Below are 21,140 nucleotides of genomic sequence, written 5' to 3'. Positions count from 1 at the left end.
TTCTAAGCTGAAAAGTCCCAGTCTCTTTAGCCTCTCTTCATATGGGACCTGTTCCCAATCCCTGATCATTTTAGTTGCTCTCCCCTCTCCCAGCCTCTCTCTTCCCCTGTCCCACCTCCTTTTCCCAGTCTCCCCCAGTTTTGTTCAATAAAGACAGATTCCATTTTGGAAGACACGTTATCTTTATTTTGTACATCAAGAAGAGGGGCTAGAGAAGGGTAAGTGGAAGGAGGTGAGGGAGGAATGGATCACGAGCCCCCGATGGGGAGTTCTGGGCTGGCTCTGCGGGTTTCTGGGGGTGGAAGCTCTCCTGCAGCCCCCCAATAATCCCCTCTCCCCAGATGGCAGCCTGCGGCAAGTGCAGCCAGGCAGATGGCCGAGTGGTGTGATGTGCCCAGTGTGGGTAGTCCGGGCATTCCAAGCCAGGACTACTTTGCAAGCGGGGCACCCCTGAGAACTGTCTGTCCGGGGTGGGGGTCGGGACCCTTTAAGCACAGCCCTCGGCTAGCCTGAGAAAGCATCTCCACGCTCTAAGTCCTTCTCTGATGCCCTTCCGGCACTGCTTCCGGCCATCCTTAAGCCCGGTTCAGGGTCCACTTAATGTGGACATGCTAGTTCGAATTAGCAAAACGCTAATTCGAACTAGTTTTTTAGTATGGATCCGTTAGTTCGAATTAGCTTAGTTCGAATTAACTAATTCGAACTAAGTCAGTTCGAATTAACATTGCAGTGTAGACATACCATAAGGGATCTTTTGGAAAAAGCTTTATTTTCCGAAAGATCCCCGTCTAGACTGGCGCTTTTTGCCGGCAAAGCCCCGAGCCGGAAAAAAGCGACAGCCATGTTCATGCAAATGAAGCGGGGAAGATTTAAATCCCCGCTTCATTTGCAATTGCGCCGTGGCTAATCTGCATCCCTTTTTCGCAAAAGGGGTGCAGTCTAGACACAGCCTTCGAGTACGTCTAGACTACAGGTTTTTGTGGACAGATACTGTCGACAAAGCTTCTATCAACAAAGAGCGTCTAGACTGCATCCAGTTCTGTTGACAAAGTAAGCTGCTTTGTTGACATGAAAGTGTAGATGCAAAGGACAGTGTAGATGCAATAACACCTTCTGTCGACAGAACTCTGTCGACAAAAGACGTTATTCCTCGCAGAATGAGGCTTCTATTTAAAGGGCTTGCACCTTCCCCACAGCTGTCAGGCAATATGCTGCCTGACAGGCACAGGGAAAGTGAGAGCCCTTTAAATGGAAGCAGTTGTGGAAATAGAAAGGGCTTGTGCATCTCTGGCACCCAGGCAACACGTCATGTCTATGTCTAAACTAGCGGCTTCTTGCGCAAGAATATCTTGCGCAAGGGTTCTTCTGCAAGAAGTCTTGCTCAAGAAAACGTCCTCACTGCCATGTGCGAGGTGTGCTTTTGTGCAAGAGCATCCATGGCAGTGTGGACGCTCTCTTGCGCAAGAAAGCTCTGATGGTCATTTTAGCCATACGGCTTCCTTGCACAAGAAACCCCTGCCCAGCGTCCACACTGCCCTCTTGCGCAAGAGCTCCTGCGCAAGAGAGCTTACACCTGTTAGACAAGAGCATAGCTCTTGCGCAAGAAGCCCTCTCTTACCATGCTGTACTGTAAATCTTCTTGCGGAAGAGCAGGCGGGCAGTGTGGATGCTCTGTGGATTTTTGTGCAAGAACAGCTGTACTTGTGCAAGAACCTGCCTGTGTAGACACAGCGTAGGAAGTGGGGCTTGAAACTGCCACGTGGGCCAGATCAAAGCCTTAGGTAGGCCGGGTCCAGCCCACTGAGAGGCTTTTTCCCAACCCCCGTTTAGATGAACCCTGACTACAGGTGCCTTTTCGGAGTACCAGGAAAATGCAACGCTCTTAATCTCCTACTGTCCTTGGTCAGGCTCCAGTCCCGTAAACCCTGAAGTGGGTGCTTCACTGAACTGAAACCAGTGGGACTACTCACTGTAAAAAAAGCTAAGCACCCATGGAAATACAGAGCATTGTTTGTCATTCCTGCAGCCAACTCAGCTAGCCTCTTTCTGACAGGGAGTACACTCAGCCACTGTCTGACTCCTCCCCTTCCACTTCCCCTCTGACTGCCTTATCTAGCCCTCTGGCTAATGAGGCCCACAGCTATTTCCCATTAGACCCTCAAGCATGGGCCTGCTCAGCTGGCCTTAATTGCCCTTTTCAGCCAGGCTGTAGTGGCAGAGCTCTAGCTTCGCTAGCAGGCAGTCACAGTAGTGGCTACGTCTACAATGGCATGATTTTGCACAAATACTTTTAACGGAGAAGTTTTTCTGTTAAAAGTATTTGCGCAAGAGAGCATCTACACTGTCATGTGCTTTTACGCAAAAAATGTGCTTTTGCGCAAAAGCATCCATGCCAGTGTAGACGCTCTCTTGCGCAAGAAAGCTCCGATGGCTATTTTAGCCATCGGGTTTTCTTGCGCAAGAAATTAACGTTTCCTGTCTACACTGGCTTCTTGCGCAAGTAGAGCTTATCCCAGAGCGGGAGCGTCAAGAGTATTTGCGCAAGAAGCACTGATTTTGGACATTACAATGTTAGTGTTCTTGCGCAAATACTCGTGGCCGGTGTAGACAGGTGGCAAGATTTTGTGCAAAAGCAGGCGCTTTTGCTCAAAATCTTGCCAATGTAGACACAGCCAGTATATTTTCAGTGGTAAGCAGCAAATGAAGTTGAAAAGTTTTTTACACAGCCTTAAATACAAAGCTGATACTATCAAACATCATAGAACTTCCTGTTACACGTTAGCAAAGAACTTAGAATTGCTGCTAAGGGCACATAAATTCTTAGGCACTCTGCTGTATGAGCATTTGCACCATCAGTTTAGCAAGCTGGCTTACCTCCAGTAGACACTCTTTGTTTTTCTCATTCATTCCCTTGCTTTCATTTTTTCCTTTGTTTGCCAGGTAGAAATTCTGATTAAAATACAAGGGATTGATATTGAACAAAAAAGACAACAAATATAAATGAACAGGTCACATCATTATTCAGCCTTTCTGTAGTGTGCACTGAGATGGTATGAGACACAGGTATTCTAGTATTGCTCTTCAAATCTCATTATAGGAAACCTTCACCAAACCTGCCTATGGATGTTTATATGTCAGGTTCTCAATCTAAAATTCATTTTGTCCACATACATACAACCTCCCTCTCCATCTCTTCGCTGAAAAAATGTGACCCAGTTCTTGATTTTGTTTGGCTGCTTCTCTGGGTCAGTGGGTTTGATTATATTTTTTTCATTTTGAATATCTCAGATTTCTAGAGTGGGGGGTTACAGACTGTAACTGATGATTATGCAGAAGATTAGTATATGATGAAGAAAAATGTAGTGCCAAGAAAAGAATGCATAATTTCCTAGCAATCAATTTTTATGGTGTATGTTTATTCAGAAATGGAGCTGTGCATGTGCTAGTTCTTTATTGTTGATTTCTCTAGATTTTAGAGAATTCCTTATTTTTACTCTCCTAAATCCAGCATCAAGAGTGTGGTGGGCTTTTTCTCCTTTCTCTTCCCCTCCCCCAAATCCACCAACAGTTTCCATTGATTTCAATGAGATTTATGTGCCCTAAAGTGTTCTGACATTCAAGTGACATACAGTATTTACATGCAAATTTATGCTGGAAATCAACCAAGGCCACAAGGTGGCATGGATCTGCTGTGTCTTGTGACTCTTTGGGTGATATTTGCCAGTTAAAGGAGGAACACTTTGTGATGATACAGGGCAATGCAACCAAATGCCACATATTTGCAAGCAGCTGATTGGAGACTTCTGCTACCCGGCAGTACAGGCAGCAATTGTGGAATCCAGCTTGACAATGTAACCACATTTTCTTTCTCAAGCACTTTTTTGTGCAGCTGCTTGGTGGGAGGGCAGGGCTTGTTCAAGTTGGTTTGTTTTTACAGGGCAACCTCAGGAGCAACACTTATTTAAAAAACGTGACCATAAAATGAACAATGTCAAGCAGGCAAACCTAAAAGCACCATCAGCCACTCTTCACCCAATGTTCCTGCCACAGTCCCAGCAATTCTCAAACTTAATGAAAGACACTTGAACATTCAAAACTGAGTTACTTTCTGCCAGAAACAAAATGGAGCACAGACTCAGGATTCCTAGCAGTACTAAAGACTAGACTGACTACTAGCTGCCTGAGTTCACGGCTAAATTATAGTCCATAATCCAGGGCTAAATTAAGGCAAAAATATGAGTCTAGGGCCACAGCTCCTTGAGTGCCATGACTACATTAGATTATCAGCTTTCATTTGGAAATATATGTTGTTCTAGCCCTCTTGGGTGTGAAGAAAGCCTGGTCCTGAAGGTAGATGATGCTGTGATGACTGCCTGAGTCTGCAGACAATCTGCAACAACAGATCTGATGAGGTGAAGTTCCACATTCATTTCAGTGCAGCTGCTAATCTGAAACCTCCTGCTCTGAGCAGAGATCTCAGAGATTCATTCTCTTGCTTTCACTTTTTCTTTTGTTTGCCAGGTAGAAATTCTGATTAAAATACAAAGGATTGGTATTGAACAAAAAAGACAACAAATATAAATGAACAGGTAACATCATTATTCAGCCTTTCTGTAGAGTGCACTGAGATGGTATGAGACACAGGTATTCTAGTATTGCTCTTCAAATCGCATTATAGGAAACCTTCACCAAAGCTGCCTATTGGTGTTTATATATCAGGTTCTCAATCTAAAATTCATTTTGTCCACATACATACAACCAGGGTTGGCCAGAGCCCCTGAGCACAACTGGGGAAACTTTGAAACGTATACAGGGAATCTAGCAGAACAAGTCATAGAATGATAGAATCCTAGGGCTAGAAGAAACCTCAGGAGGTCACTGAGTCCAGCCCCCTTACCAACGCAAGACCAACCCCAACTAAATCAACCCAGTCATGGCTTTGTCAAGCTGGGACTTAAAAACCTCTAAGGATGGAGATTCCATCACCTCCCTAGGTAACCCATTCCAGTACTTCACCAGCCTCCTAGTGAAATAGTTTTTCCTAATATCCAACCTAGACCTCCCCCACTGTAACTTGAGACCATTGCGGCTCAAGAGAAACTACATCAGCAGGATGGTGATAGAAATGTAGCTGTGTTAGTCTGGTGTAGCTGAAACAAAATACAGGACTATTGAAAGGGAATCCTCTGAACTGTCATTCATGCTAAAATTCGACACTCTACGCCTGGGTCTCAACAAAGACCCCGTTATCTTACCCATTACAAAGATAGCTTCCCCAATTATCACCTCTAATACCATTAGCTCACAGACATTTACCTCTCCCTCTCCCCCCCCCCCCGCACCTCCCTTCTGTTCTGAAATTTGATTTGTCCTTTTCATATGTGTTCATTTTTTTAAATTGTATCCTTTGGTATATATGGTTGTGACTATTTTCTTCCACTATTTGATCTCAGGAAGTGAATCTGGCGCACGAAAGCTCATCATCTAATAAACCATCTTGTTAGTCTTTAAAGTGCTACATAGTCCTGTATTTTGTTACATCAGCAGGGAATCTCGTTTTTGGCAATGCAGACAAGGCCTACGAATATACTAGAAAGGAAAGTCTCTAGTTCTTCTTGTATGTTTTTTTCTTGTCTCTGAAACTACAGATTTGTTTTTTTCATTCAGAACTGGCAGAACTAAGGCCAGTAAAACCTCTAGCAGACGTGTCAACTAGCCCACATCATTTTAAAATATTTTTAAATATTTTGCCACTATCATGTTACCTTACCTGAGGATTTTTGAACACAGCATATTTTTCCTTTTTTTCCAAAAACAAAACCTTATTTTCACTGTCCCGGGTCCAGTCTGATAAGACTTCAATAACATTTTCGTGGTCTTCAAAAAACCTTTCTAGAGAGACAAGGAAAGGCAGAGTAAGATAAACATACAGCAGACAGTCCTGACTCTGAATGTAACCACTCTCTGATGTTCTTTCAGAAACTTGGAGCCCTGCTGTCCCTTCCAGTGCAGACAAGGCAGCCGAGCCTCATGAAAATGGTGGGGTGTGAAAGGGCAAGGTAACTTTGTAGTGTGTAGCACTCTGGCATCCTGTTGGTGCTAGCTGCATATGTAGAGCACGGCTACTGTAGTTAGTACAGCTGCTCTGTGCAGAGTGTTCTCTAAGAGGCATGAAGGAAGTTGTGAAACTGAGAGTAGATTAATGCCTGCAGAGCCTGCATGAACTGGTCATGCCCTGAACAAGTCTTTTATCCGTTTCCAAAGCTCTGATTGCTGCCTTTGTCTTTCTACATCTCTAAACCAACGCTGCATGGAGTCATGCCAATGCTTTGCCACTGGAAGCACAATGGCACCCTTAGTCCTAGCAGCTAAGCCGGGATGTAGCACACCTTTGCAGGTTCCCCAGGAGCACTCTTGCTCTACTTTCAGTAGCCACTGGTGACCATATTCTTCAGACAACATGGACTGCATACTGTGGGAGATAAGGAAGCATATTCTGGTGGCTTTTTCTAGTGTTTTATACCCTTCTCACGCCCTTCTTCACTCTTTCAAGAGGAAGGGCACAATATAGACCATCAGTTCTGATGATTAAATAACTGCATGCTTTCAGATGTTACAGAGGATCAGTTGGGGAGCCTGTCTGAATGTACACAGTCGTTCTTTAGCAACTTAAAGCATTGTAATATGCTTCACTGAAAACATAAGCCAATGTATCCACACAGGTAAGCAACAGAAGGGTAAATTGTGCCCTAAAAGATATTAATGTAACTTATAAATTACTTCTAAAACAGCAGCCCTCGCAATAATCCCAGCATAAAAACAATATGGAAAAATATAGTCAATTCTGTACCAGGGTACAAATTTGTTATGTGGTTAAATTGCTCTGTTGCAAAATGTTGCACCACAGTAAAGCTCCAGAAAACCCTCATAAAACTTTGCAACTTGCAATGCATCTGAAAGAGTAGATCACCTGATTTACATATAGTCTTGCATAATAAAAAACACATGCACAGGACTCTACCAAAGATACTCTGATACAGAAATAGCCTGGACTTTTAGGCTACATCTACAACGCGAAGCTATTTCAGGATACCGGAAGTATCCCGAAATAGCTATTCCACATCTTTTGTTATTTTAAAATACAGTAAACTTCCGATAATCCGGCACCTTTAGGACCCAGGGGGTGCCAGATTATCAGATATGCTGGAGTACCGGAAGGGGGGCTATGAAGGATCTGGGGTGGGCGGGGAGGGGGGGGTCGGTGGGGAACTGCGCAGCGTGGGAGAGGGCGGCACTGTGGGACCAGCCTGGCAGCACCCCAGCTGCTCTGCCCCCGGCTTACCCAAGTCAGCCGCTGCAGAAACTGACCAGCGGGGAAGCAGTGGCTGACTTGGGGAAGCCAGAAGCAGAGCAGCTGGAGTGCTGCCGGGTTGGTCCCGTAGCGCTGCCCCTCACCTGAGTGGCGCTGCGGGACCAACCCAGCAGCACTCCAGCTGCTCTGCCTCCGGCTTCCCCAAGTCAGCCACTGGTCAGTTTCAGCAGCAACGGAATTGGGGAAGCCGGGGGCAGAGCAGCTGGGGTGCTCTGCCCCAGGGCTTCCTCAAGTCCACCGCTGCTGAAACTGACCAGTGGTGGACTTGGGGAAGCTGGGGGCAGAGCAGTTCCAATTGTCCAGCAGGCTGGAGCACTTCTGGGTTCCAGTTGGTGCCGGATTATCAGGAGTGCCAGACCACTGGACGCCAGACAATTGGAGTTTTACTGTATAACGGGCTTGCTATTCCGACATCCCTGTAAACCTCATTCCACAAGGATTAAGGAACGTTTTGGAATAGCACTCTATTTTGAAATTTGGTGCTGTGTAGACAGTACCAAATTGTGAAATGAGCTATTTCAAAATTAACTCAAAATAAGCTACGCAATCTGTGTAGCTCAAATTGTGTAGCTTATTTCAAAATAAGGGTGCAGTGCAGACACACTTTTTGAATATCTACTCACTAATCTGTAGATATGCCAAAAAGGGAACCTGCCTGATTCACTCAGGGTACATCTACACTGTGAGCTAAAGTCGAGTTTAAGCTACGCAACTTCAGCTATCTTAATTGCATAGCTGAAGTCAAAGTAGCTTAACTCTGCTTTTGCCACTGTCTACACAGCAGGAAGTCAAAGGAAGAACAGTCTTCCTTCAACTTCCCTTACTCCTTGGCTATATCTACTCTGCTGGATTTGCCGGCAGTGAGTATGCAAACTAGGCACCGATTAGCATATTGCTGTGCTTCATTTGCATAATTCATGCAAGTCATTTTTGTGGGGAAAAAAAAGTGGTGTGGACATTTTCTTTTTGTGTAAAAACCCCTTTTCCTGCTGGATCCTTATGTCCCAAAAAGGAGGTTTACCGATATGGCAGGAAAAGGGGTTTTTGCGCAAAAAGAAAACGTCCACACTGCTTGTTTTTGCACAAAAACCCTAGCAAAAAAATGGATCAGCAGAAAATATACAAATGAGATTGTGACTCATGCAAATGAGTCTCCCATTAGCATATTTTTGCCAGAAAATTCATAGTGTAGATGTAGCCCTCATGAAATGAGGGTTACAGAAAGTTGGAGTAAGAGCCAGTTATTTCAAAATTATTTCGAAAAAACAGGCTTGCTGTGTAGTTGTGCACTCTGTTATTTTGAATTAACAAGAGTTATTTTGAAATAAGCATGCAGTGTAGACATAGTCCCAGAGTTTACTAAACCAAAGATGTTTCTATGAAACATTTTGGGTACAATGAAGCATCATTTCCTATTAAGTCTGTTGTACTCTGGTAAATCTGCCTAATAAGAATGTTAATGGTACTATTTTAATCCATTTAACAAATGTATAAGGGGAAATAGTAAACTTGCATTTTTAAACATTTGAAGAGAATCAATTAATTTTCTATAAATAAATGGTATATTTCATACCAGTGGAAACAGAAGACCTCCTGACATATATTGCTCCACCCAACCCAAAATATCCTTCTATACATGAATAAACTTTATATCCATCTCACTTGGTCCAAAAGATAGCAAATAATTTCTATTTCTGTAAAACATCCAACATCAACCACAATTTTTCTCCCTGTGTATTCCCCAATATTCTTGGCCTCTGGATATAAGGCAGGGGATTCAAAATAGCATTTAAGATCATACAAACACACAGGTAAATATGACGGTTCAAAGGTTGCAGAAGTTCAGGAAATAATTTGACCCTAAGTTGTCATTCAGTGTTCAGAGATTTCTGTGCCGGTTACACTGGACCAGAGAGAGTAACTTCCCAAAAGAAGGAAACACTCCAGAATTATCCAAAGTAACATCTGTGATGTTTCTTGTGCCATTTTCAGTCTCTTGTTAGTTAACAAAAGCAGGTACATGAGAAGGTGGCAGTATTGCTTCATGTATCATCTTAATAGGGTTGAAAGAGTGGATAGGCAATTACTGTATCTGCCATTCCTACCAGTAGATGAATATCTCCATGTTCAGAGGCACCCAGACTCTTTTCTAACTATTCGCCACAATTGATTTATAGCGCAGCAGAATAATTATTCCTGGGTCTTTTTTAGTACATGATGTTAACTTTCTTAGTACAAATATTATGGCCAGGTGATTGTAGACGTTTACCGTTGTAGGGGCCATTTTCAGTTTGTAATTTTTCCAAGTCACTGCCACACAGGGAGGTCACAGCCACATTCCTTTCTTCATTAACACATTTAAAGCCTGGCCCCCAGACAGACATTTCTATCCTACTCAGTCCTCGAGGCCTCTCTGAAACTACACTGATGAAATAATACCAGTCAGCAGGCTGATTCCTACGGGTCTGAGGCCAGCTGTGGCAGGCATGTTACCATTTCGATGTGAGGCACTACCCACTACAGGCAACCTGTGACAAACTGGGGGGTTTATTCAGCTTGTTATGTGGCATGTGAGTTTTATTGTCCTATAGTAACCCAATGTTTGTGCCTCAGTTTCCTTGGGCACTGCACCAATACCTATATGGTGATGGGTATTTTGGGTGTGACTTCCACTGAGGGAGCTGTCCAGCCTCCCACACGTACACAATAGCCAATGCTCTTTGTAACCTGAGCCCGGAAGGGGGTGCAACCTGGTGACACCTTTTGCCTGGGAGCAGGACAAAGGCCAGAGGAGGAACCTGGCTGGGTCCAGGCTGCTGGGAGTGGGGCAGTCTTGGGGTGCAGGCAGGGAGTCAGCGGCCTCACTCTGTTGGCCCTCGCACAAGATGGATTGTACTGACTGCTTCTGGTTACTGTGCTGATGAGTCTGTTCTATGCAGTGTCAGTGTTGCCTAATAAACCTTTTTTTCTACTCGCTGGCTGAGAGTCACATCTGACTGCGGATGGGGGGTGACACAGCTCTATTGAAGAGAAGGAGCATTATAGTGTACATGACCTGAACTTAAAGGCGCAGCGACTGGTGAAGCGTATCAGAAATGATTGACATACTGCTCAAAAACGTTTGCTTCATTACAGCACTAGCAGGCCCAAGTGAGATAACTGTGGCCAACAGCACTTCAACACTGTACTCTCTCTTTTAAGCCTGTTGCTGGCTTTTGTGTAATCATTCTCCTGGTTCATTTTCTGTGGGTAAATCTCAGTAATGAAAATGGCCCCTAAAGGGAGTCTCCCTGGACTGCTGCAGTAAAGTGTGAGAGGCACATCCCCCAGAGTGATGTAGGTCCACCTACTGGGGCGACTGGTACTTTCTGCATCGCCCTGACAGCTGGCACTGCTCACGTCTTTACAATTCAGACAAACCTGCTTCAGCAGTGATGCCTCCAACACAGGGAGAGAGCCCGTACATGGGTACAGGGGTAGGGAAAACTTAGAAGTATAGTCTCACCTTTCATAATTATCAGTACCATAGAACTAACTTACTGTAAGGTCTTCTGTCTTATGAAACTTACCAATTTGTAGTTCTGGGTATATTTCATACAGGCACCAGTCCACTTTGCAATCACAGTGGGTTTTCTCAAAGAGGTTCTCTAAAACATCCCGTGCTATCTGTCGTTCATCCACCATCAGTGCTTTAGTACTGTTATCAGTCATGTGCACCTTGACGACAAGCTGAGTAAATCATCATAGAAGAGTCCGTTAATTTCAATAGAGAATAAAAAGCTAGTCTGATCAAAATTCCACTAAAACACATGAGGAAGATTAAGGCTGAAGGTCATTACTAATTCAAAGGCACCAGGTTCTACACTGAACTGAGAGAATGATACATCTTAAGAGCTTTTACATTCTGTTGGTGCCAAAGAAAAAGATCTGTTGTAAAAAAAAAAAAAAAGGAAAAAAAAAGAAAGAAAATTAAACTTAGTATTGGGCGTAACTCAAGGAAAGGCAAAATCCTCCTCCTGGCTGAAATAGCAGTTGGATCAATCAGTTGAGCCAGATGATCTTCCAATCAGAACTCCTGTGGGGAGTGCTTTGGGTGGGGCAGTTTTAAGCCAGAGTTCATTTAACCCCTTCTTTTTAGAACAGAGAGAATTTTGTTTAAATTTTCCTTAAACTTCAGAGTATGACACGAATTACAGCACAGGTGGCATTTAGCAACAGAAAGACGATCAGAATTAGCTTTTAGAATACTCTGACTTTAAATATTTAATATCTTGCAAAAAATAATAGAAGCAAAATAAATTGTTTGCCCAAAGGCAGATAACTTACTAAACAGGAAATAGGGTAAGGGTATGTCTACACTACAGCATTATTTTGAAATATCTTATTTTGAAATAGCTAATTCAAAATAATCTATTTCAAAATAATGCATCTATACATAAAATGCAATTCGAAATAAAGTTTTTCTATTTCGAAATAGCGTGTCCACATTGAGTGGACTCTGAATCGAAATGAAAGCTGGTTGGAACCAGTTCAGGCAGGGCATCAGGTCAGGAGTGTCTTTGTGTGGCTGCTGCCTGAGGCTACCTGAGGCTTGTGCTTAAAGGGCTCTGGGGCTGGGTGAGAGGAGAGGAAGTTTTTCTGGTTGTGCCCAGAGTGGCCACCAGGGCACCCTGGGAAGAGTGGAGCCTCCCTATTTCGAAATAAGCATCTGTACAGCACTTATTTCGAATGATCTATTTCGAATTTGGCATTATTCCTCGTAGAATGAGGTTTACCAAATTTGAAATAAGCGCTCCACTATTTTGAATGTATTTCAAAATAGCGGTTTGCCTGTATAGATGCTATTAAAGTTAATTCGAAATAACGGCTATTATTTCGAATTAACTTTGATGTATAGACATACCCTAAGATGAGCTAGGACAAACCTTTTTGTGAAGAAATCTCTGTGAGAAGATCTAGAAATTTACCCTAACATGTCCACTGGGGAAAATTTACACATCTCGGTGATAGTTGTTTCAATGTAAATACCCCAAAACTCAAAGGAGACCTGCACCTTGTGTCCAGAGACCCTATAGGATCTGAACTCTTGGAGATTCCCCTCTCCTCATGCCTTACCTATCGTAAGGGTACAAAGCTGAGCACCTACACCTCCTGTTGAGTTCAACTGGAATTCAAGATGCTCCTGGGGGTCAGCCAGCCCCTTACTGTACTGCCTGTATCTAACAGTGCCATGAGAGCATTTAGCAATTCTAACTCCACTAACAGTACTTGAAGTAACCGGGCTAAATCCACACACCCTGCTTTGAAAAGGTACAGATTAAAGCATTTGCTAATAGTTTTGGGTGATTGAATAATATTTGGTCACACATTACAATTCCTTAAAGCAGATTATAAGGATACTGAGGTTTATCCAGATCTTGGAACTCAGAGATATAACCTTCCTCAGTTCTGTCAGAGGTAGAGTGGAAGAATATTGTTCCTCCATTATTGGATGTAAAGACCAAGTATAAGATAGATCTAAAAGTACATTTTTAAATTTACAAAAAATAAAGGAAGAATACAAAGACTAACATTACAAATGATGTATTATAGAGAACTCTGACATATATACTCGACTGTATGGTAAATTAGAATTTCAATATTTTAAGTCCTACCTTTTTAACCTTGGCTTCCTTCAATTTTTCCAATGCAAGTTTAATTTTGTCAGCTTTTTCTTGTACCTCTAGCTCTTCCTGAAATAACAGAAAGATATTCAATAAAAATTGAGCAAAGTGCCATGGTTATATGCAAATAGCTGTTCATAATTATTGATACCAACATGACAAGGCCTATCAAGGAAAACGTCATTGCTGCCAGCTACAGGAAATCAATGGGCACTGATGGCTTAGCCTTTGTTTGCCCGAAGTTTAATTCCGATTCACAAGACAAAGGCTCCCCGATGTGCAACCATGGATCTCTTAGGGATAGTGAGAAGATTTGGGCAATGGCTCATAGATTGCTATAGAACCTGGAGACAGGTCTCCCCTATACTCACACAGGAGGGAATTATCATACAGCAGATGTGGCAGGAAGGTCTGGGGAAAAAAGTGTTTGCATACTGGGGGCAGGCTGGCTGTTGAATGACACAGCACTGTGGACTGTAGCATGGAATAACAAACCCAGTGCTGCTCAATTTTTAGGACTCAGGGTATGTCTACACTACAGCGCTAATACGAACTAACTTAGTTCGAATTAGTTAATTCGAACTAAGCTAATTCGAATTAGCGTTTTGCTAATTCGAACTAGCATGTCCACACAGAGTGGACCCTGAACCGGGGTTAAGGATGGCCGGAAGCAGTGCCGGCAGGGCATCAGATGAGGACTTAGAGCGTGGAGCTGCTGTCTCAGGCTAGCCGAGGGCTGTGCTTAAAGGGACCCGACCCCCACCCCGGACAGACAGTTCTCAGGGGTGCCCCGCTTGCAAAGCAGTCCTGGCTTGGAGTGCCCTGAGTGCCCACACTCGGCACATCACAGCACTCGGCCATCAGACCGGCTGCACTTGCCGCAGGCTGCCATCTGGGGAGAGGGGGCAATTGGGGGGCTGCAGGAGAGCTTCCACCCCCAGAAGCCCGCAGAGCCAGCCCAGTCCTCCCCATCTGGGGCTCGTACCCCATTCCTCTCTCACCTCCTTCCACTTACCCTTCCCTAGCCCCCCTTCCTGATGTACAAAATAAAGGACACGTGTTCAAAAATAGAATCTCTGTTTATTGAACAAAACTCGGGGGGTATGTCTACACTACCCTCCTAGTTCGAACTAGGAGGGTAATGTAGGCATACCGCACTTGCAAATGAAGCCTGGGAATTGAATTTCCCGGGCTTCATTTGCATAAGCGGGGCTCCGCCATTTTTAAATCCCCGCGTTCGAACCCTGTGCCGCGCAGCTACACACGGCACGAACTAGGTAGTTCGAACTAGGCTTCCTAGTTCAAACTACCGTTACTCCTCATTCCACGAGGAGTAACGGTAGTTCGAACTAGGAAGCCTAGCTCGAACTACCTAGTTCGTGCCGCGTGTAGCGGCGCGGCACAGGGTTTGAACGAGCGGGGATTTAAAAATGGCGGAGCCCCGCTTATGCAAATGAAGCCTGGGAAATTCAAATCACAGGCTTCATTTGCAAGTGCGGTATGCCTACATTACCCCGCTAGTTCGAACTAGTGGGGGGAGACTGGGAAAAGGAGGTGGGAGAGGGGAAGAGAGAGGCTGGGAGAGCGGAGGGCAACTAAAATGATCAAAGGTTTGGAACAGGTCCCATATGAAGAGAGGCTAAAGAGACTGGGACTTTTCAGTTTAGAAAAGAGGAGACTGAGGGGGGATAGGATAGAGGTCTATAAAAGCATGAGTGGGGTGGAGAGGGTGCATCAAGAAAAGTTCTTCATTAGTTCCCATAATAGAAGGACTAGAGGACACCAAAGGAAAGGAATGGGTAGCAGGCTTCAAACTAGTAACAGAAAGTTGTTCTTCACAAAGCAAAGAGTCAACCTGTGGAACTCCTTGCTGCAGGAGGCTGTGAAGGCTAGAACTAGAACAGAGTTTAAATGTTTAAAGAGAAGTGAGATCAAGTCTTGGAGGTTGGGTCCATGGAGTGGTATTAGCCAGGGGGTAGGTGTGGTGTCCCTGCCCAAAGTTTGTGGAAGGCTGGAGAGGGATGGCATGAGACAAATGGCTTGGTCACTGTCTTCGGTCCATCCCCTCCAGGGTCCCTAGGGCTGGCCGCTGTCGGAAGACAGGCTACTGGGCTAGATGGACCTTTGACCTGACCCAGTACGGCCATTGTAAGCTCAGGGCTCAGGGTTGGGGGTCTCAGTGGACCCCCTTGATTTTCATGCACACCTGCTCCTGGGTGGCCAGGCTGGCAGCTCTCCTGCCCTAGACGGCCACTTTCCTGTGCCTAGTGCGGAGGTCGTGGACGAGGTCCACGATGTCCACACTAGACCAGGCGGGTGCCCGCCTCTTGCGGTCCCGGGCAAGCTCCCGGGAGCCACCAGCCTGGTCCTGGGAAGAGGAGGAGGGCTGGGGGGCATCGGCTGGCTGGCTCGAGCCGTGCCAGGTGCAGGGTCTGCTAGCTGGGTGCTGGCAGGCTTGCACCTGGCACGGGCACCGTAGCCAGCCCGTGCCTCTTTCAGGGGTCCGGGGCTGGGAGGGGGGCAATAGAGTTTCCCTGGTGTTGGCCAGAGTGGCCACCAGGGAAAGCTGGGGAGGGCTAGTCTCCCACTAGTTCGAATTAAGGGGCTACACAGCCCTTAATTCGAACTAGTAAGTTCGAACTAGGCTTAATCCTCGTAAAATGAGGTTTTCTTAGTTCGAACTAAGCGCTCCGCTAGTTCGAATTAAATTCGAACTAGCGGAGTGCTTGTGTAGCACCTATCAAAGTTAATTCGAACTAACGTCCGTTAACTTTGTAGTGTAGTGTAGACATACCCTCAGTCAATAAGCCTTTTTAGGATCATATTGACCACTTGGTTTACAAACATTTGTATTCTAAGTCAACTTTAATGTCTAGAAGTAATTGTTTTCCTTTGTGGTTGATGTAAAGATTGTTTGTGACTGTTTTTCTCTGACATGGGCCTCTCTTACCTCGGGAGTAGATTATTGTAATGTATCTTTATAAGAGCTACACTTAGGTTAGTGACAACCTGTGACTTCTGAGATCATGGTGGGATACTAATGCAATGCTGAGATCTCTGTCTGCCTCACGCTCATCTGCCAATTCCCCAAATTCAGGACTCTCCTCATCTTTTCCACACCTCCTATCTCTGGGAAGAGTCTCTGATTTTTGACTAGTTTGCACAGTCACTGGTGTAGGCTTGCCAGATGCTTTCACCAAAAATCCCAAACATGGCAGGAGAAAAAAACCCACAGGAGACCAAACTTATTCAACAAACAAACAAACAAACAAACAAACAAACAAACAAACAAACAAACAACTGGAGATGAAAGTTGTTGAACAAAAAAAAAAAAAAGGCTGCTGTGCCTTTCAGAATCCCCATGCTCCTCGCTTCCCCCTGCCCACATCGGATGCAGCAGGGGAACAATGTCCCCGCCAGCCTTCTGTCCAAGACAGGGGCCAGAAATAATGGATTGTCCGGGCAAAAACTGGACACCTGGCAACCCTACACTGGTGATCTTTTCCTACCTCCAAGACTCCTTTCTGAAGGTGTGGATTTTTGTTGATATGACAACTTTAACCAAATCCAGCTTCCAATCAGAAAACACTGGGAGGCAGTTTCTGTCTTAGTGCCACTGTTCCATATTAGAGTCTCGCTGCGCGCTACTCTTCTATCCCTTCCCACCTCTATTCTGGAGGTGTTGTTGCAAGTGGACTGCATTTACCTTAGTACTGCAGGGGTAAACTGGAATGGTGCACAAACTCATAAGAGTTGCCCCAATAAGAAGTACTCGGGCCTAATTTCCGTTGTTTGCACAGCACCTTCTTTTAGATTGATGTTATTTTACTATATTCTGTCATCTTGCTTTCTAAACATGTTTGTCTGGCAGCTTTCTCCTCTTGATATAGCATGATGCTTGCCTCTTAGGATATTAAGAATACAGGACAAAGCATGCAAGGTAAACATAAATGGCTCCACCTTCGAGTGTTGTGGTCATATTCTCAGCTAAGAATGTCAAAACAACAGTTCTTGAAGGTCTTCCACTCAGCAGGGAAGGGAATTTGCATTGCTACAAGCACTATAGGTCGGAGGTGGATTAGCTCTGATAATCCAAAAATAGCTTTTGTGGCTGCACAAAGAATGTTTGACAAAGTGAGATTTGATATTCTGCAGAAGAGGACTGTAGGCTCAGAATGCTTTCCCCATCGCAAACAGCTCTCTGCAGGAGGCACCAAAAATATCATAACCACAATAGTTCAGTGGTCTGGCCAAGTTTCCTGCTGAATAGCTCCAGCAGGTGTATAAACTAAATATTTTCAGTAGATGACCTGTACTGATCAAGACTCATAAAGTACAAATCTGTGCAACAGATTTCCCTCCTTACTGAAGAGCACTTAGTTATCCCAACTTTTGTCTTCATCCATTCGGATAGAAAAAAAACACAGTCAGAAAATAACCTATCAGCCTAAAAATAGTGGAACCATTGAAGAAAGTCAGTGACCCTCAAAAAGATTTGTATTTTCTACTTTAATCGCCAAGTTTCCGAAAGCTCAAAGAGAAACACAAACATCAACACAGAGAACACTAGCACAAAATGTAGAAATCTTAGGTCACGTCTCCACTTACTGGAGGATCGATGCTCTGGCGATCAATCTTCTGGGATTTGATTTAGTGAGTGTAGTAAAGACCCGCTAAATCAAATGCTGAGGGCACCAATGCGAGGAGTAAGGGAAGTCAATGGGAGCATTTGTCCCATTGAACCCCCACTGTGGAGACAGCACCAACCTTGACTTAAGATATGTTAACTCCAACTACGTTATTTAGGTAGCCGGAGTTGTGAACCTTATGCTAACATGGCCCCCGCAGTGTAGACCTGGTTTTACTGAGCTTAAGGACAGTCTTTAAAAAGAAATGTCAGAGCTGATGGAAAGTTTTGAGATTCAGATCAGTGCTTCTTTAAAATAAATGCTATATTTATTTATTTTGCTTTCACAGCTTTAAAGGTTACAGAATATGGCTCTAGCACTGCAAATATAATGATTGATAATTTAAGTCAATTTGACTAAAAGATACTGCAAAGGAGTGGAGAAAAGAGGGCCCAGCATTACAGGGGTTAAAGAAAGCCTTTGGGCCCAGCTAGCTCTACTGCGCTTTACCTGCAACCAATGCCAGGCTTCGAGGGAGGAAAAAAAGAAGGAGCCTGGCTCAGTTTAGGGCTGACTGGCAAGAAGGTAGGAGCCTGGTTCAGCAGTTTACAGGACACAAACCAGAGCCTGTCTGCTCGGCAGCCATGGGAGTAAGTAAGCTCCAACCCCTCTAGGAAAAGGGAGGAATCTATTGAGAAGCCCCAACTAAGGTAAATATGGACTCTTGAGGCCATGCCCCAAACTGAAGGACTTGGATAGGAAGTGATTTGGAGTTCCTGGGCCAGGAACACAGTAGGAAAGGGACACAGTGCCCCCGCTTTTTTGCCTGCTTATTCAGCAATCTAGCCACCAGCCTACTCAGTTGCCAGGAACCCAGCCACAAATGGTGGAGAATGTGGGCATAGCCCTAGCCCTGCTGAAGGGACTTACCAAAGGAAAATAAAGAAAGAGAAGCTGGTGTGAGTCCAGCCCATGAATTGAGATAGAGCCCAGCAGCAGCAGCAGTAGCAACAGCACCAGCAGCTCTTACAGCAAGTGATCCAGCAACAGCTAAAGCTAACTGGTGAAATAGCAGCCCAATAAGAGCAGCTGATACAACAGGTGACCTCCATGCTGCAACCCATGACCCCAGCAGAGCTGCCTGCGCCTGCACTTGTGCCTTTACCTGCTCCCATCAAGTGCCAAAATGGGGCCTGCTCATGATCCAGAGGCTGTGGCTGTGGTAGCCTGATGGGTCTGAGAACATTAGGTGTCCACGCTGGCCCCATATCTGACTGAAATAACCCAGACTGCATACCACATGCTAGATGCCATCACGGTTCAGGGCAATGACCAGGTCAAGGCTGCAATCCTCAATGCCCTAGATATCTTGGAAGAGACGTTCCAATGTTGTTTCCAATGGGGAACAATGCCCACCAGGAACCCGACCCTGCCTCATCACCCAAACGCTTTAGAACATTTGCCAGAGATAGCTCCAGCCTGAGACAAAGATAGGGGCGCAAGTTGCTGAGCAAATTCTTCTCAAACAGTTTACCTAGATCCTATCTCTGGGCAAGATGAGCGAGGTGGTTGCCTTGGGTCCCGTGCATTCAGGGCCCTGAGGTGCCCAGCTCCTGGCCCCATCCACCGAGTCGCTCACTCGCTGCCTTGACTGGGAGCCATGGGGCCATGCAACTCAGCCATGCTGCCTTCGGCCTGAAAACTCTTTGACCGGGCCTGCCTCTGGGGGTAAGGATTGGATCATACAGAATCACCCTGATAGTGTGGCCACCACCATTCAACTGATTGAGAACTACTTGGCTGAGTTAAGGTCCCTTGAGAAATCTTATCAGAGAACAAAGTTTATGTCCCAAACGGTGCAGCAACTCTGCTGATTGCTGAAAATCAAAACTCTCCGAACATCCATATACCACTTCCAAACAGACAGAGTGCTAATAGAGTGCTTCAGTAGAACCCTAAAAACCAGGCTCTGTAAGTTTGTCCTGACTGATGTGCATCATTGAGACCAGCTCTTCCCATCCCTCATATTCACAGTCTGGGAGGCTACCCAGTCTTTCACGAGCGTCTCATCTTTTGAACTTTTGTACAGGAAGCAATCTCAAGGGGTTCTGGACCTAATTTGAGAGACGTGGGAGGAACAACCCTTCTGAACCAACAGAACCAAAAACGAGTCCACAGGCAGCTGATGCATCAAAACCAGGGGAAGTCCAGACTGGATCTAATTTCACTTCCAAACAGAAATGGCAAGCGCAACAACTACCTTCTCATCCATCTTTTTCTAAATCAGGCCAAACTCATCTGGCAGCCCATCTCATCCAGACAGAGCTAAGGATTAGAGTCCAGGAAAATCACCGGCCTAGCCCCTTCCTCAGAAGCTAAGAGAAACTGTGAAACAGGCACTCCAGTCAGTGCTTACCTGAGTGAGTGGTTCAGGAGGGGGAGGTGGTAGTGGGAGGTCAAAAACAGGATCTGGAGGTGGAGGGGGCAAGTCATCTTCAAAATGCCCAGTGACAACAGGGACATTTGATTTACAACCATAAGAAGCAGCAGCACAAACACCTGTTGAAGGCTGAGTGACTGCAGTTTGTGGGCATTGAGAAGAAGTATTCTTTGCTTGTAATGTCTTCTGTTCAACTTCACTTAGGTCTGCTACCAGATCAGCCATTAAAGCATCCAAGTCACTGTCCTCCAGCGTAATTAAAGATTCTGTGAAGAAATGACACCCCCCAAAAAAACCAAGCTCTTTAGAGAATGTGTGACATGACAAAATATCTGCACTCAGTTCAATGAAAACTAAATTATAGAAGATGTTAATTGTAGAGATTAAGGGAAAGGGGACAATTTTAAAGATGGAGACTCATTTAGGTTCTATGGAAATGCTGTATTTTGGGGGTAATAATTAACTTGATCATACTTTGGAATAGACTAGGTGGGAAATTTCCTTTCTAGAAGAACTGCATTAGTATCTTAGGGTACGTCTACACTACAGCGCTAGTTCGAACTAACTTAGTTCGAATTAGTTAATTCGAACTAAGCTAGTTCGAACTAACGCATCTAGAACTAAAAACTAGTTCGAACTAGCGTTTTGCTAGTTCGAACTAGTAAGTCCACATTGAGTGGACTCTGAACAGGGCTTAAGGATGGCCGGAAGCAGTGCTGGCAGGGCATAAAAGGAGGACTTAGAGCGTGGAGATACTGTCTCAGGCTAGCCGAGGGCTGCGCTTAAAGGGTCCCGACCCCCACCCCGGACACACAGTTCTAAGGGGTGCCCCGCTTGCAAAGAAGTTCTGGCTTGGAGTGCCCTGAGTGCCCACACTGGGCACATCACACCACTCGGCCATCAGCCCGGCTGCACTTGCCGCAGGCTGCCATCTGGGGAGAGGGAGTAATTGGGGGGCTGCAGGAGAGCTTCCACCCCCAGAAGCCCGCAGAGCCAGCCCAGTCCTCCCCATCGGGGGCTCGTGCCCCATTCCTCCC

General features: G+C 45.1%; 1 protein-coding gene across 1 annotated transcript in view; it reads right to left on the bottom strand.

Moving 5' to 3' along the window:
• Nucleotides 1–21,140, bottom strand: part of APBB1IP (amyloid beta precursor protein binding family B member 1 interacting protein) — a 115,129-nt gene that overhangs the window by 37,463 nt on the left and 56,526 nt on the right. The window contains exons 4-8 of the mRNA XM_014569656.4: nucleotides 20,080–20,369; nucleotides 13,027–13,104; nucleotides 10,942–11,101; nucleotides 5,771–5,892; nucleotides 2,875–2,949 (exon numbers count right to left, since the gene is read on the bottom strand). Of these exons, the coding sequence (XP_014425142.3) occupies nucleotides 2,875–2,949; nucleotides 5,771–5,892; nucleotides 10,942–11,101; nucleotides 13,027–13,104; nucleotides 20,080–20,369 (725 nt within the window). The remainder of the gene's footprint in view (nucleotides 1–2,874; nucleotides 2,950–5,770; nucleotides 5,893–10,941; nucleotides 11,102–13,026; nucleotides 13,105–20,079; nucleotides 20,370–21,140) is intronic.

The sequence above is a fragment of the Pelodiscus sinensis genome, chromosome 2, assembly GCF_052426305.1.
Source record: "Pelodiscus sinensis isolate ZL-2025 chromosome 2, ASM5242630v1, whole genome shotgun sequence".
Classification (NCBI taxonomy): Eukaryota; Metazoa; Chordata; order Testudines; family Trionychidae; genus Pelodiscus; species Pelodiscus sinensis.
This window is presented reverse-complemented; position numbering and strand designations above follow the sequence as displayed.